This window comes from Arvicola amphibius, chromosome 12, assembly GCF_903992535.2.
Source record: "Arvicola amphibius chromosome 12, mArvAmp1.2, whole genome shotgun sequence".
In the NCBI taxonomy this organism is placed as follows: Eukaryota; Metazoa; Chordata; class Mammalia; order Rodentia; family Cricetidae; genus Arvicola; species Arvicola amphibius.
In genome coordinates, this window is record NC_052058.2 from 122,568,134 (window position 1) to 122,583,263 (window position 15,130).

Genomic DNA, 15,130 nt, shown 5'->3' on the forward strand with positions numbered 1-15,130 from the left:
TATGAGAGACACTGGGGCTCTAGCTCCTGAGGAGTTCAGTTTCAGCTTTGCATTTGTTCTTACGTGGTATCTCACCACAAATGAGGAGGACTGGTCGTTTCATGGCCTGGGTAATAGTCCTTCTTTTTGTGAGCAGCTGACAGCTCTACCTTTTTGAAGGTTGACCTAAGTTATATCAGTAATCCAGTTATCTGAAATGTTTCTGTTACCTGCAGATTTCCTGCAAATGGCTACTGTGGAGGTGGGGTCGGCGGCAGTATGTTACCCAGAGCACACAGCTCTGCCCTGGGCCCAGCTGCAGACTTCTGCAGGCGGGTCTCTAAAGTGAAAGTCACAAAGTCTGCCTGTTAGATCCCCCTGCCTTAAGTCTTCTGGAATGACCAGGCTTCTTGTTGCAGGTTCAGCATCTGTGGCCAGATTTCTATCATCCGCTCCCCTGATACTGTCAAACAGATGAGTAAATACAAAGTGGTCCTGTCCTCTCAAGACAAGGACAAGTCTTTGGTCACCGTGGAGACGGATGCTCATGGATCATTTTGCTTTAAAGCGAAACCAGGAACCTACAAAGTCCAGGTACATGTTTGTCTTACAATTTCTGTGGATTGGGAAGGTGACTCTGTCAGGAGAGTGCTTGCCCTGCAAGCATGAGGACCTTTGATCCCTGGAGTCCATTAAAAGGTGGGTGTGCTGGCATTGGCTTCTCATTCCAGTGCTGGGGAGGCAGAGGCAGGCAGATCCCTGAGGCTCATTGGCTGGCTAGGCTTGCCCGCTAGGTAAGCTCCAGGCCAATGAGAGATTTCATCTCCAAAAAACAAGATAATTGGTTTCTAAGGAAATAGCATCCAAGGTGACATCCAGCCTCCACTCACTCTCACTGCCCCCACCCAGCTCGAGGAAAAGCAAGGGTTTTCCAGAGTGTTATACGCCTTTCAGTTCCGTCTCCTGACTTTGGAGTACTTCTTCCTCCCTGTGAGTGCTGTGGGTAGGCCGAGGCTGTCTTCTCTCACTGGGTATGTGCAGGGCTAGCAGCAAGCGTGTGCCCTCCTGTGCCTTCCTTGTTTCTGGCTGCTCTAGGACATCCACGAGGCCAAAGCAGAGCAAAGCCAGTTCTTGCAGCTTTAGAATTTCATGGTGCCAGTTTCTGAGAGCCTAGACTAGAGGAACTACCCCACCCTGACTCCAGGACAACCACAGACCCCAGGGAGCCACCTGTTCAGGCAGAGAAGCAGGGCAGCCCCTGTGTGGAGCATCCCCACAGTGGAGTAGGCCTGAGCACACTGGGCTACTGGCAGGACAACCAGAGGTCTGCCACTCGGGAAAGACCATGTCCCTGCAGTCCTCAGGGCTGGCCAGGCAAATCAGCTCTGCTCCCAGCTTTAGTGAGGGAGGCCTGGAAGTGTCTACTAAGCCTGGGTCTTCTGGAGTGGGTTCCTCCTTCTGGAGGGACAAGTGGAGATATTTGGTGGGTGGCAGCTGCTATTGTCGGTCACCTGCCCAGCTTATGTGAAGATGGCCACATCGACAGCTCCTGAGACCCTGTCAGAAGCCCAGAGTTGGGCAGTTCTTTACTGGGAATAAAATAGGGATGTCTGCCTCCTTCCCCATCCTTTTCTGAGCTTGGGAAAGGCACACAGAAAAGGAATCAAGTGTGATGGTACATGCCTGCAATCCCAGCACTGGGGAGTGGAAGCAGGAGTGTGAATTTTAGGCTAGCCTGGGCTGCATAGTCTCTGTCTTAAAGTAACACAGAAGAAAATAAGTACATGGAAAAAGAAAAATGACCTAATTCTACAGGTGCTTCTGGGGAGGCATCAGACAGTCTCTCTCTGAGACTTGGTTTTACAACAGCCCAAGTTGACTTGGACTTGGGTGTTTTTTCTGCCTTAGACTCCTGAGTGCGAGGTTAGAGGCTGGTGCTGCCGTGCCTGGCTTAGGTATTATACTACTAGTGTGTTACTGTGAAAAATCACTTCCTACTGGGCATGCTAGCGCATGCCTTTAATCCCTGTGCTGGGGCCAGAGGCAAGCGGATCTCTGTGCGTTAGAGGCCAGCCTGGTCTACAGAGTGAGTTCCAGGACAGCCAGGGCTACACAGAGAAACCCTGTCTCGGGAAACAAACAGATTGTTATATTTGGTGTGATTACACATCTAGGCTCAATGTGAACCTTCACCCTTCAGTATCTGCTGAGCCTGAGGCTCTCAGGAAGGCTCTAGTACCTGATAGGCTGGGGAGAGCTGTTCTTTGAAGCTTCTAGCACTGGTTCTCAACCTGTGGGTCACAACCACTTGGGGGGGTCCCATAGCAGAATCCTTCATGTTAGATGTTTATACTGCAGTGTGGTCCTATATCAGAATCCAGCATGTTGGATGTTTATGCTGCAGTGTGGCCACAGCAGTAGCAGAACTGCAGTTGTGAACTAAATAATGTTATGTTGCGGCCACCACAGCATAAGGAAGGTTGAGAAGCACTGCCATCTCATCTTCTCATAGGTGGTGGTGCCTGAGGCTGAGACCAGAGCCGGGCTGATGCTGAAACCACAGATGTTCCCTGTCACCGTGACCAACAGGCCTGTGATGGATGTGGCTTTCGTGCAGTTTTTGGCATCTGTTTCTGGAAAAGTCTCCTGCTTAGGTGAAGTGTCCACTGTAAATGAGAGTTGGAAGAACTGGGCAGTTGGAGGAGATGGGACCAGGTGTTTCTGAGTGGGGTTACAGAAAAGGCAGTGCCATTTCTGGGGAGGGCTGCAGGGTTCTGAGGTGTTTTTTGTGAATGGTGAGTTCTCAGTAACTGCCTAGCTACCAGGCACCTGGATTGTTTCTACTTTATTTTCCAAAGGTTTCTTTTTAGGCTGAAATCAGATCCTGCTTTCAATGTTAGCTCGCGTGTGTGTATGTGTGTGTGTGTGTGTGTGTGTGTGTATGATGTGTGTATGCATGCTTGGTATGTGAAAGTGTGTGCACATGAGTGTGAGTGTGTGCATGTGTAGGTAAGGGCACAGTGTATGTGGGCGCACACTTGTGCATGTGTGCCTGTGTGTGGAGGTCAGAGGGCGGTATTGAATGTCTTCCCTTGATCTGTCTGCACTGTTTTCTGTTATTTGGAGACAGGGTCCCTCACTGACGCTGAAGCTCATCGGTTCAGCTAGGCTGGCTGGACTGAGAGCTCTAGCTCTCTCTCTTGCTTGCTCCCAGTGCTGGGGCTCCAGGCGCACATTTCCATGCCAGCTCTTTATCTGTGTTTATGGGAACCAAACTCAGATCCTCATGTGTGTGTGGCAGGCAGCTCACCACACACACATCCGGATCATCTCAACACACACACATCTGGATCATCTCCCCAGCCTCCTTTGTGTGTGTTTTGAGTCCGGGTCTCATGTAGTCCAAGGCTGAGAATGCTTTTTTTTTTTTTTTTAATGATTTTTTTTCTGAAAGATTCATTTATTTTGTATACAGTGTTCTGCCTGCATGTATTCTTGCAGGCCAGAAGAGGGCACCAGATCTTATGGTTGTGAGCCACCATGTGGTTGCTGGGAATTGAACTCAGGACCTCTGGAAGTATACTCTTAACTGCTGAGCCATCTCTCCAGCCCATCTTAGAATGATCTTAACTTTCTTGCCTTTAGCTCCCAAATGCTAGGATTATAGGCGTGTACCATGACTCCTGGCAGGCCTGAGACTTTCACTTTGTAAAATGGGCATACTGCCCCTCTTGGAGTCTGTAAGGGGTTTAAATACAGTTTCCTCAATGTTGCTGCTGATTCTGGTTAGATTCCAAGGACTGTGACCTGGAGCAAGTTATTAACCCTCCCCTGTCTTGGGGTCACTGTACTGTCCTGGAGGAAGTGGGCCAGAGCTGCTCTTGGGGGCTCCCAGGCGTTCTTTCTGAATTTGCCTCCAGGGCTTATTGTTCAGGCTAAGCACTCAGAATCTCAGCAGGGTTTGCCATGGCAATCATGTGAAGTTCTCGGGTCTTCTCTCTAGATACCTGCGGTGACCTGTTGGTGACCCTGCAGTCACTGAGCCGCCAGGGTGAGAAACGTAGCCTCCAGCTCTCTGGCAAGGTCAACTCCATGACCTTTACCTTTGACAAAGTGCTCCCTGGGAAATACAAAGGTAAGATAAGCATGCTACTTTGGTGAGCTCTCCCAAGCCTGCTCCCCCTTTGTGCTTTTTGTAGACCTTTTCTTGGGAACTCTGTCCTGGGACCTTGACCTGCAAAGGTCCCACCCCACATGTCTGCTTTGGGGAGGGTGACCTGACTAATCATTCTATTTCTAAGTGCTAGAACGGTCATGATGATCCTAGTCTCATGTCTGCCGTTTAGCTCTAGAGGGACCTTGGGTAGCCACTCTTTCTCCTCCCCAGATGGTTTGCTCATCTGTGAAATGGGACGATAGCCTTTCTCAGGAAGGGACTAAGCAAAGCACAGAGCCTGGTCAGCAGGGCAGTGGCCCATGCGGGCGCCGTTCTTGCCCTCAACAAGCCAGCTCCTGCCTTCTTTTCGGACTAGACTTCTGGCTAGTGGAAAGTAGGCTTCTCTCTCTGGGGTGTACTTTCTGTCTCAGAGCTGGCAAACTGCCTGTTTTATAGTTTCTGAGGAGTCCTGTCACGCCCATGCGTATATGCTAACTACTGCTTCTCACAGGCCATTGGCAGAGTCCAGAAGTCTAGACCTGCAAGGCTCACAGGAAGGAGTTCAAGGTCTGCCAGAGCCTCATTCCACGTAACACATAACAACAACAACAAATTGAACAAAAATCAGTTGAAAATATTTACTGAAAGTCTGGTGACCTCCGGATACTTTGTAGCCTGGCGTCTTCAGCCTCTGGATTTCTAGTGACAGTTGTAGTGACAGTGGCCGCTGGTGTCAGTTTTTCTTTGGCAGTGACTTGTCCTAAACATTGTTAACTGCCTAGGTGTTTTTGTATAAAGTGTATTTTCTTTTTAGACAAGGTGTTACCTAGAGCCCAGACTGGCTTTGAACTCATTTCATCCTCCTGCCTCAGCCTTCTGAGTGCTGGTGGTGTAATTGTAAGTGCACGGCACCACGTTCAGCACACATGCACTCTTGTGCAGCTGGTCGGCAGGTCCCCAGAGGCTTGGTGGTGTTTGCTTTGCAGTGAGCATCATGCATGAAGACTGGTGCTGGAGGAACAAGAGTCTGGAGCTGGAGGTTCTGGAGGACGACGTGTCTTCTGTGGAGTTCAGGCAGACGGGCTATATGCTGCGGTGTGCACTTTCACACGCCATCACTCTGGTAAGTGCTGCTTTTAAAGGGTCGCAAAGAGAATACCCAGTGGGTTCGGCAAGATGGCTCAGCCTGTAAAGGTGTTTGCTAGCAAGCCAGATGGTCTGAATTTGATCCCTGGGACCCACACAGAGGAAGGAAAGAATCAGGTCCTGCAAGTTACCCTCTGACCGACACATACATACAGTGCATGCATGTCCTTACACATCCACAGACAGACAGACAGACAGACAGACAGACAGACAGACACACACACACACACACATATCCCAAATTAAAAGGAATGTCTGGCTTATAGCAATTGCCAGAGCCTGGCACAGCAAGGATTTATAATGCAGTCAGCCAAGTTCCTTTTCTGCCCTGAGTTCCCACCTGCTAGGGAAGGCATCCCCATGACTGCAGTATAAGGGGCAACAGAGGGGCCACTGTGGTGTGGTGTGTGTTGTGCTACTTCTGCAAGTTCCCTTGTTTTTCCTGCAGCATTTGGATCATGTGCCCACTGCTCAGGCTGTAGGGAGATTCCTTGGTGCCCCCAGTGTCTCTAGGCTGTTGCTTTCCACTGTGGAAAGTGGAAAGAACTCACGTAATCTCTATCATTCTGTTTTGATTTGATTTCGTTCTTCTCAGGACTAAATCCAGGAATTCAAATATACTGACCAAACACTTACTACTGAGCTGTAGAGCTGGCCCTTAAAATATTTTTAAGTTGTTATTATTTTATTTGTTTATTTATTGTATTTTGAGGTGTGATCTTTCTATATAGCCCTGGCTATCCTGGGACATACTATGTGTAATGATTGTTCTGTCTCTTTAAGAGACAAGCCACGCCCACTCCCTCTCCCATCTGCTGAGGCAGGCTGATCTTGAGCTTCCAGCCTGAGCTCTCTCTTTTTTCTGTCTTCCTCTTGAAGAAGCAGCTTCTGCCTCTTCCCACTTCTCCCCTTTCCCCTTCTCTCACTATTTCTCTCTCTATTTCTCTCTCTCTCTCTCTCTCTCTCTCTCTCTGCTCTTCTCCCCTTCTTCCCTTCCATAACCCCCTAAATAAATATCCAACCTCACTCTACATGGCGTACCTATCCATGTCTCTGTTTCTCTCATCCTCCCGCCCGCCCACTGCCGCCATCACGTGGAGACCTAGAGATATGCCACATGGTCTCGTGCAACCCATCCCTGCTTGGGACTGACTGCTTTCTGCAGCAAGCTGCCGGGGACCCGCAGCAAACCCTTTACACTATGTAGACCAGGCGGCCTCAAACTATACTAAGTGGTCTCAAACTCATGGATCCAAATGCTTATTCCTTTTGAGTGATGGGATTAAAGACAGACAGCGTCACACCCAGCCTAAATTGTTGTCATTTTATGTTGTGTGTATGGGTGTTTTGCCTGTGTGTGTCTGTATTACCTGTGTGCAATGTTCATGGAAGCCAGGAGACGGCATTGGGTTGCCTAGGACTGGAGTTGCAGAGATTGGTGAATCTCTATGTACGAACAAAGCCAGGTCTCCTGGGAGAATAGCAGATTTGCTCAGTCATCTCCCCAGCTCCCTCTTTTTCACTCTCTGTTTTTGAAACTGAGTTTTTCTGAGTTGCCCAGGCTGGTCTTGAATTTTATAACGTCCTGCTTCCCTCCAGGCCAGTGCCTGCCCACGTAGCTGTGGTCCTGGGGCTCCAGGGAAGGATCACCTCTGTGGTTTCCTCGGGTTGTAGCAGATGTCATTGTCAGACTGCATCTGAGAAGCAATTGGCAATGGCAGGGCTGCTAACACTCAGGTACCCTTTATTCCAGAGATGGTTGGTGTACAGTCAAGAATAAGCCAGTAGACACTCCTCTCCCTAAGCCCTGTAGTAGATTTCTGCTGCCTCTAGATTAAAATCTAATTTGTGAGTAAGGTGGGCAAGGAACTTGTGCTTGCCTCAGTCACAGCTGACCTCCTTGTCCACTTCTTCCTTGGGCCCCAGCAGCACTTGCGTTCCTAGTTCTCCTGAACTTGAATTTCTGTCCTAGCCTTTGCACGTGTTCATCCCTCTGCCCAAAGAGCTGTGCTTCCCCAGAAGTGTGGGTCATTATTCTTCCTCACCATTGAGGCCTCAGCTAGTTTCTTGTTGAGAGGGTGGTGCTGAGGCCCAGGCCCCAGAACTCTAGAGTTCCTCTCCAGGGCAAGTGGTCATTCCGCTCCTTGTATTTGCTTCTCTGCTTTATCTCCTCCCACCTGACACCACTCATTCGTTTGTTGAGTTGTTGATTTTCTGTCTTCCTTAGTTAAAGGGTACCCTCTCCTTCCCAGAGCAGGGTCACATGACCTGAGTCTGTCCTGTGGCAGGCACTCAGTAAACAGGCACCAACTGCTGCAAATAGCACATCTCAGTATGGTTTGGAAGGTTTTCAGTTTTCCCGTGGCACCCAATAGCTCAAATGCTTAATGGGCCAAACTGGTGACTGGCTCAAACAGAAATGCCATTAATCACGTGGAGTCTCTGTCTCTCCATAAGTCACTGTGTTGGCTTTGGCTCCACAGGAGTTTCATCAGGATGGAAACGGCCCTGAGAATGTGGGGATTTACAACCTGTCCAGAGGAGTGAATCGCTTCTGCCTGTCCAAGCCAGGTCAGCCTGGGAGGGTGGAGGGTGGGGTCAGGGTGGGCCTGAAGGGCAGTGGTCTTGGGTCCTTTGGCCTCTGGAGATGTTGAGGAGGTTGATAGCCGGTGGCCTGTTCTCTCAATGATGTTACCTTGCCTCTCTCTTAGTTCTAGTGAGATAGATTTTACACAGCGTGAAGTTCTCTGGCTTGGGAATCAGGTGGAGCACCAACAGTGTGCTCTTAGGGCCTGGCCTTATCCCAGTGCCGCACAAACAACACAGTTCATTCGCGTGAGATGTGAGTAAGTGGTTTCTAGTACAGTTTGCCAGGTTGTTCAGTTATTACCAGTCCCAGCTCTGCAGCAGCTCAGGCACCTCTGTCCTCTGGGCCTGATCCTGGGCTTTGGCTTCTTACCTTTAGCATAGTTTGGAGTTGAGCCACGTTACAGTGCGTCAGTGTTTAGTTCTTTTCTGTCGCTGAACAATATTCCACATTCCCTGCGTGTGTAGTTGTCTGCCATTTGCCGTTTGAGGTGCACTGAGATTTCTTCCATTTTGGGTATTAGGAATTAGAGCTGTGTGCATGGTTTTATGCCTGTGTGTTACAATTCTTATTTAGGATCCTAAGAATGGGATCTCTTAATCATATGGTAAATTTATGGTATAACTTGTAAAAGAAACTGCCAGTTGGTTTCCAGGGAGACTGTACCATGGCTTCCATACTCCTCTGCCCAAGGTCTATTTGGGATCTTTCATTGTGTCTTTTGGCTGTTAGGGTTTTCTTGAGCCACTAAATACTCTCTGTAGATGGCAAGCCCAGTGGCTGTGAGGCCAACCTGCTGCCCTCCCCACTGTGTGTCCACCCAGCATGGTGCTGGGCTGAAGAAGGTGGCCAGTCACTGTCTGCTGGCGAATGTGAGGTGGGGGAACTAATCATAACCCCTGATGCCCACTGCAGTGAGAACAGAAAGGGGCTTGAGGCATTGTTAGCTCCGCTTGACTGCATTCCTCCCGCAGGTGGTGAGCTGTGTCCCTGACCCAGGTGTCACTCCTCCGGTTTGCTTTGTGCATTTGCAGGCCTCCTCTGCTCTGTTTCTTTGCCTCTCAGCACATGTGTTGGAATTGGGACTGCCTAACTAACGTATGCACCCTGTCCTCAGCAGTTCCTTTTGGTTTCTTTTTGTAGGTGTGTACAAAGTGACCCCGCGTTCCTGCCACCGCTTTGAGCAAGCCTTCTACACCTATGACACGTAAGCCTGGAGACAGTGCTGTGTGGTGTGTTCTGGGGGAGGACGGGCGTTCCCCTTCCTCTTCTGTCTCTGGCTGGTGTTTTTTTTTTTCTTTTGGAAGAGGAAAGATTAGGCATTAAGGTGAATTTCTAGATGCGGGCTTTTATTTGGATGTTACTGAGGAAATGGAGCAGTCTGTCCTTCCTAAGAACTATGTAAATTCAAGGGCCAGCGAGAGGGCTTCCAGGTCAAGGTGTGTGCCAAGCCAGACTGGAGACTGTAGTTCAAAACCTGGAGACTGTGTTAGGGTGGAGGGAGAGAATGTACTCCACAGAGCTGTCCTCCGATTGTACTTGTGAGCTTCCTGAGTTTCCTTACCCCAGCCCGTGGGCTGTTTCCCAGTGTATCAGGGTGGGGAAGGCCACCTCTGCAGGGAGGCAAATACTGCCATCCCTTGGAGCCTGTCTGGGGTTGCTGCTAGCAGCTTCTCTGTGTTCTGATTATAGGTCTTCACCCAGTATCCTGACGCTAACAGCCATTCGCCACCATGTCCTGGGAACTATCACCACGGACAAAATGATGGATGTCACGGTGACTATCAAGTAAGATGGGTGTCCTGTGCGGGCGGGGGTGGGATTGGTGGAGAGACCCTGGGAGACCCTAATGGATTCTGAGAATGGTTTTGAGCTCTTATAAACTCACAGCAGTGAGGTCCCAACTGCTTGCTGTCAGCTGGGGCTGTGTCTTAAGTCTGTTTGAATTCTTTATGCTTTTTGGCTAAGAGAGCAAACTTCTGGGGTTTGTTCATTATAGTTCAAATGTTATAGTGACTTAAAAATTCTTCAGATCTTTTCTCGAGGACGTAAGGACTAGAGGTGCTCCTCTGGATTGGAGGAAGTGCTTGGGAGGCTGGCTTGCTTAGGGTCTTCTGTTCTGGCTGCAGTGTGTCTGACACCCCAGCTTTCTCGGGAAGTGTCAGACTTTGGGCAGCATGGCTGTCTCACACAGATGGAATGCCCAGGAACTTGCTTCCTCCCAAATTCCTGCCCATCTGCCATGGATGCTGAGAATACTCAGACACATGCACACACATTCATAGATATGTACACACAGACACACATACACAGGTAAGACACGCATAGCAAAATTTGCTTATTGTTTGTTTATCGGTCCTAGAGATTGACTTCAGAACCCAAGGCTTTGCACATGCTCGGCAGTTGTTCTACCACTGAGGGACACCTCCAGCCCTTTCTTTCATTTTCACTTTGAGACAGAGTTTCAGTCAAGTTGTCCAAGCTGGCCTTGAACTTGCTGTGTGATCATTCTCTCTCAGCATCCTTCGGAGCTGAGGTGATCAACCTGTGACATCTTGTCCAGAAAATACTATTGAGAATTGTCAGGGTGCCTTCCTAGGCCACTGTCAATACCCCGATGGGACTGACAGTCTCACGGGGAAGCAAACATGAGGAGGAAGACTGGCAGGGGCCTGGCTGTGTTGAGGATTTTTTTTTTTCCTTTGACCCATGCACACCACTGTCAGGGTTTATACAGTATGAGTCAAGGCCTGTTGAGTGGCGAACAGACTAAAGAGGCTTAAGAGTAGGAGATGCTTGAAGCACAGAGAGGGGACTCTGCAGTGGCCTAGAGAAGGGACAGGGTCTCAGCCATCTAAGGCAGAGTTATAAAGGGCAGGAGACATGGAGGGTTGGTGGGGAGGCTGGGGGGATGGAGAGCAGGCAGTTGGACTGGAAGGAAGTACACTTGATTTTGTGAGTTGGTGGAAACATACCTTTTTTCTTTTTGTGGGACCTGGAGCTATGCCACCATCCTCTGTGTTTTGAAGTCCAGTTTACTGAGCACAGTCTTGTCTGTCACATCACTTGAGGCAAGGCCAAGACCCTCCAGCTTGTATCTAGGCTGAGCAAGGCATCCGTCCATAGGGAATGGGCTCCAAAGAGCCAGTTCATGCACTAGGGATAAATGATGGTTCCACTGCCAGTGGCCCTGCAGACTACCCAAGTTATACAGCTCTCACGCACATTCAGAGGGCCTAGTTCAGTCCTATGCAGACTCTCCAGCTGTCAGTCCAGAGACAGTGAGCTCCCACTTGCTCGGGTCAGCTGTTTTTATGGGTTTCCTCTTCATAATCATAATCTTGACCTCTTTGCTAATATTACTGCTCCTCCCTCTCTATGACTAGACTCCAGGGGCTTGTCCCAGTGTTTTAAATTTTGTTCTTTGTTTCTTTGTAGTGATGAGCTGCAGGCAGGCCTTCTTTTCGTCCCGCCCAGCTCCTGGCCGCCTGGCTAGCTTTACACCCAAAATAACAACACACCAATTGTATTCATTTAAATACTTCTTGACCCATTAGCTCTAGCCTCTTACTGGCTAATTCTCACATCTTGGTTAACCCATTTCTAATAATCTGTGTAGCACCATGAGGTGGTGTCTTACTGGGAAGGATTCAGCATGTCTGTCCTGGTGGCTGACTTCATGGCAACTGCTTGAGGCATTTGACTAACTTCCCTTCTTCCCAGCATTCTGTTCTGTCTACTCCACCTATCTAAATCCTGCCCTATCAAAAAGCCAAGGCAGTTTCTTTATTAACCAATGAGTCCTCCATCATTCATTTATAGAAGTTTGCCAAAATACTCGCTTTATGACTTCACCTGAATTTATTGTTTTCTTCTATAACTGTTCTATTACCCAAAGTAGTATGGTTTCTTACAATAGGCATTAGGTTCTTTAATTGCTCTGGGAAGGAGTTTCCTCTACAATGGCAGTGAATGACTGAGCCGGATTTGGGATACTGCAAGAGGTCCCTCACGGAATTTCCTGATGGCAGAGGATTGCCTTGACTAGTCTGTGTTTACCTACTTTGACTAGTCCAATGCCTGCCTTTGCCACACCTTCCACGTAATCCAGAAGGGAGGGCTGTTCTGAGTGGGTTATTCTTAGAAAAAATATTGTTTCTAGGAACATCCTGTCTACAATTCCTTTTAATGTGACCTTGTTTGCCACAATTATAACACTTGACATTTTGATTTTCCTCAAACCTCTGGAACTCACCTCTTTATCCATGTATCATCATCTTCATGAGATTCACTACTAACTGAATCTCTAATCCAATCCTCCAAATGTGCTGACCTTGCCTTCAATGGCCTAATTATCCTTTTTTATATAGAATTGGCATTTTCAAAAGCCAGTTCAGTTCAATTATTATTTTCCTACCTCCTGAATTTGCTATCATTCTAGTTATTTCTGAAGTCATTTTTTGTTAGAACTCTGTGAAGGTATCTTTTGGGCCCTGTATAACTTTAGTAAATGACTCAGTTTTCTTTCCTATCCCAAGCATTCAAAGCTGCTTCACAGTAGAAATCTAGGGTGTGGTCATCATGTACAACTTGCTGTTCTCTAGTAACATATTCTCCTTCTCCAAGAATTTGATCTTGAGAGAGTTCCTCACCTCTAGCTTTACTCCGTTGTTCCATAGTCTTAGCCTCTTCTCTGACCTAGGTACTCCATGGTAATTGTTGCTCTGAAACAGCTTTAACCAGCTCTATCCAGTCATTAGGGATAATTCTATTAGGAACTGACCATGAGTTTAACAATTGCTTCACAAAGTGAATGCCATAGGTGACTATTGCTTTCTTGAATCTCCTTAAATCTGACATTGTCACAGGAGTCCAGTTAGCTGTAACAGAGCCTCTGCCATTTGGCAATTCCTGTAAGGTTACTGGGAATATTAAGGTTGGCTGTCTGAAAATCGTAGTGTGTTCCTCTCTGTTATTATAATGAATGCAGTGCTGAAAATGGCTCTCCATTAAATTCTTCTGACTGGATTTGAGTATCTCTGTGACCTGTTTTATTAGGTCTTTCTAAGGCCTGTATCTTATACTCAGATTAATCAACTTTTTTAGTGATAAGACAGAAATGATAAAGCTGATAAGGTTTAAAAATTGACATTACATGAATGCCATTTAAATTAGCTGTCTTCTCATTTAATCGTTCCATTTTCAAACTGTCTTGTATATCATCATGCAGAGACCCAAATCCTGCCATTATAATGGTTTTCCCCCATTTTTTAACTGAGAAAAGCTCTTTCTTTTAACTAATTCCTTCCTTTAAGAGTTCCCAGTTGTCTTATCAAATCTACCAATGATATTGGTGAAGACGTGAGGCTGACTGTTGCTGCATAGAACATTAAAAGCCTGACTGGGTTTTAAGGCAGCAACCTAGTTTGACAGCAGCCCAAGAAGGGTGTTCAGGGAGAGCCTGCAACCCACAGTGGGGGGGGCGGGGGAGAGAGAGAGAGAGAGAGAGAGAGAGAGAGAGAGAGAGAGAGAGAGAGAGAGAGAGAGAGCGCGCGAGAGCGCGAGTGCACGGTAGGCTGGAGCTCCAGCTTGTGCCGGGGTCTTTTTCTGTGAATTTGTACCTATTTAATTTTTCTATTTTGGGTAGTACAGGTTTTTTTTTTTGTTGTTGTTTTTAGGTTTTTGTTTTGTTCTTTTTTTCATTTTCATTTTTTTTAAAAAAGAAAGCAAACTATCTTTTTCCATTATGCATACTGATCCAAGTTCCTACTCCCTCCCCTCCTCCCATCCTTCCATCCACCTCCCCATCTCACCCCCCATCCACTCTCCAGAGAGGGTAAGGCATATTGCTTTGGGGAGGGTCCAAGGCCCTCCCTACTATATCTAAGCTGAGCAAGGTATCCATTCAAAGAGAATAGGTTCCCCAAAAGCCAGTACAAGCAGTAACTGTCAGCCACATTCAGAAGGACTAATTTGGTCCTATGCTTGTTCCTTCTTTTTCCTGCTGGAGTTGGTGAGCTCCCATTAGCTCAGGCAGACTGTTTCACTGGATGAACCCTTCATGGTCTTGACTTCTTTGCTCACATTCTCACTCCTCCTACTCTTCAACTGGACTTTGGGAGCTCAGTCCAGTGCTCCGATGTGGGTCCCTTCCTCTGCTTCCATCAGATACTTAAGATATTCATCAGTCTGACTACAGGACAAGGCCAGTTTGGGGGCCCCTCTCCTCTGTTGCTTAGCGTCTTATCTGGGGTCATCCTTGCAGATTCCTGGGAATTTCTCTAGAACCAGGTTTCTTGCCAGCTCTATAATGGCTCCCTCAATTAAAATATCTCTTTCCTTGCTCTCATCTCTGTCCTTCCTCCATCTCAACTATCTCATTCCCTCAAGTTCTCCTCACCCCTCCCCTTCTCTCCTCCTCTTCCCCTTCTCCCCTCCTTTTCTCCCCCCACCCCCATGTTCCCAGTTTTATTAGCTGATGTCTATTTCAACTTTCCAGGTGGGTCTATATATGTTTTTCTTAGGGTCCACCTTGTTACCCAGCTTTTCTAGGATCATGAACTATAGGCTCAATATCCTTTGTTTAAGGCTAGTATCCCCTAGTGAGTACATACCATATTCAACTTTTTGAATCTGGGTTACCTCATCCAGGATAGTGTTTTCTAGTTTAACCCATTTGCATGCAAATTTCAAGATGTCGTTGTCTTTTACCACTGAGTAGTACTCTAATGTGTAAATGTGCCACATTTTCTTTATTCATTCTCCAGTTGAGGGGCATCTAGGTTGTTTCCAGGTTCTGGCTATTAAAATAGTGCTGCTGTGAACATAGTTGAACAAATGTCTTTGTAGTGTGATTGAGCATCTTTTGGGTACATGCTCAAGAGTGGTATTGCTGGATCCTGAGGTTGGTTGATTCCCAATTTTCTGAGAACCACCATACTGATTTCCAGAGTGATTGCACAAGTTTGCAGTCCTACCAGCAGTGGATGAGTGTTCCCCTTATTCTACATCCTCTCCAGCATAAGCCATCATTGGTGTTTTTGATCTTAGCCATTCTGACAGGTGTAAGATGGTATCTCAGAGTTGTTTTGATCTGCATTTCCCTAATGGCTATGGATGTTGAACATTTCCTTAAATGTCTTTTGGCCATTTGAGATTCTTCTGTTGAGAATTCTCTGTTTAGTTCTGTACCCCATTTTCAATTGTATATATTTTGGAGATCAGTCCTTTGTCTGATGTGGGGTTGGTGATCTTTTCCCATT

The 15,130-nt window shown here is 47.5% G+C and overlaps 1 protein-coding gene across 2 annotated transcripts in view; it reads left to right on the forward strand.

Moving 5' to 3' along the window:
• LOC119802783 (nodal modulator 1) overlaps positions 1-15,130 on the forward strand; it is a 59,676-nt gene that overhangs the window by 22,923 nt on the left and 21,623 nt on the right. For both annotated transcript variants that reach the window (XM_038313918.1, XM_038313919.2), the window contains exons 12-18: positions 399-573; positions 2,492-2,633; positions 3,983-4,114; positions 5,122-5,258; positions 7,765-7,852; positions 9,012-9,075; positions 9,561-9,656. In XM_038313918.1, coding sequence (XP_038169846.1) covers positions 399-573; positions 2,492-2,633; positions 3,983-4,114; positions 5,122-5,258; positions 7,765-7,852; positions 9,012-9,075; positions 9,561-9,656 — 834 coding nt within the window. The remainder of the gene's footprint in view (positions 1-398; positions 574-2,491; positions 2,634-3,982; positions 4,115-5,121; positions 5,259-7,764; positions 7,853-9,011; positions 9,076-9,560; positions 9,657-15,130) is intronic.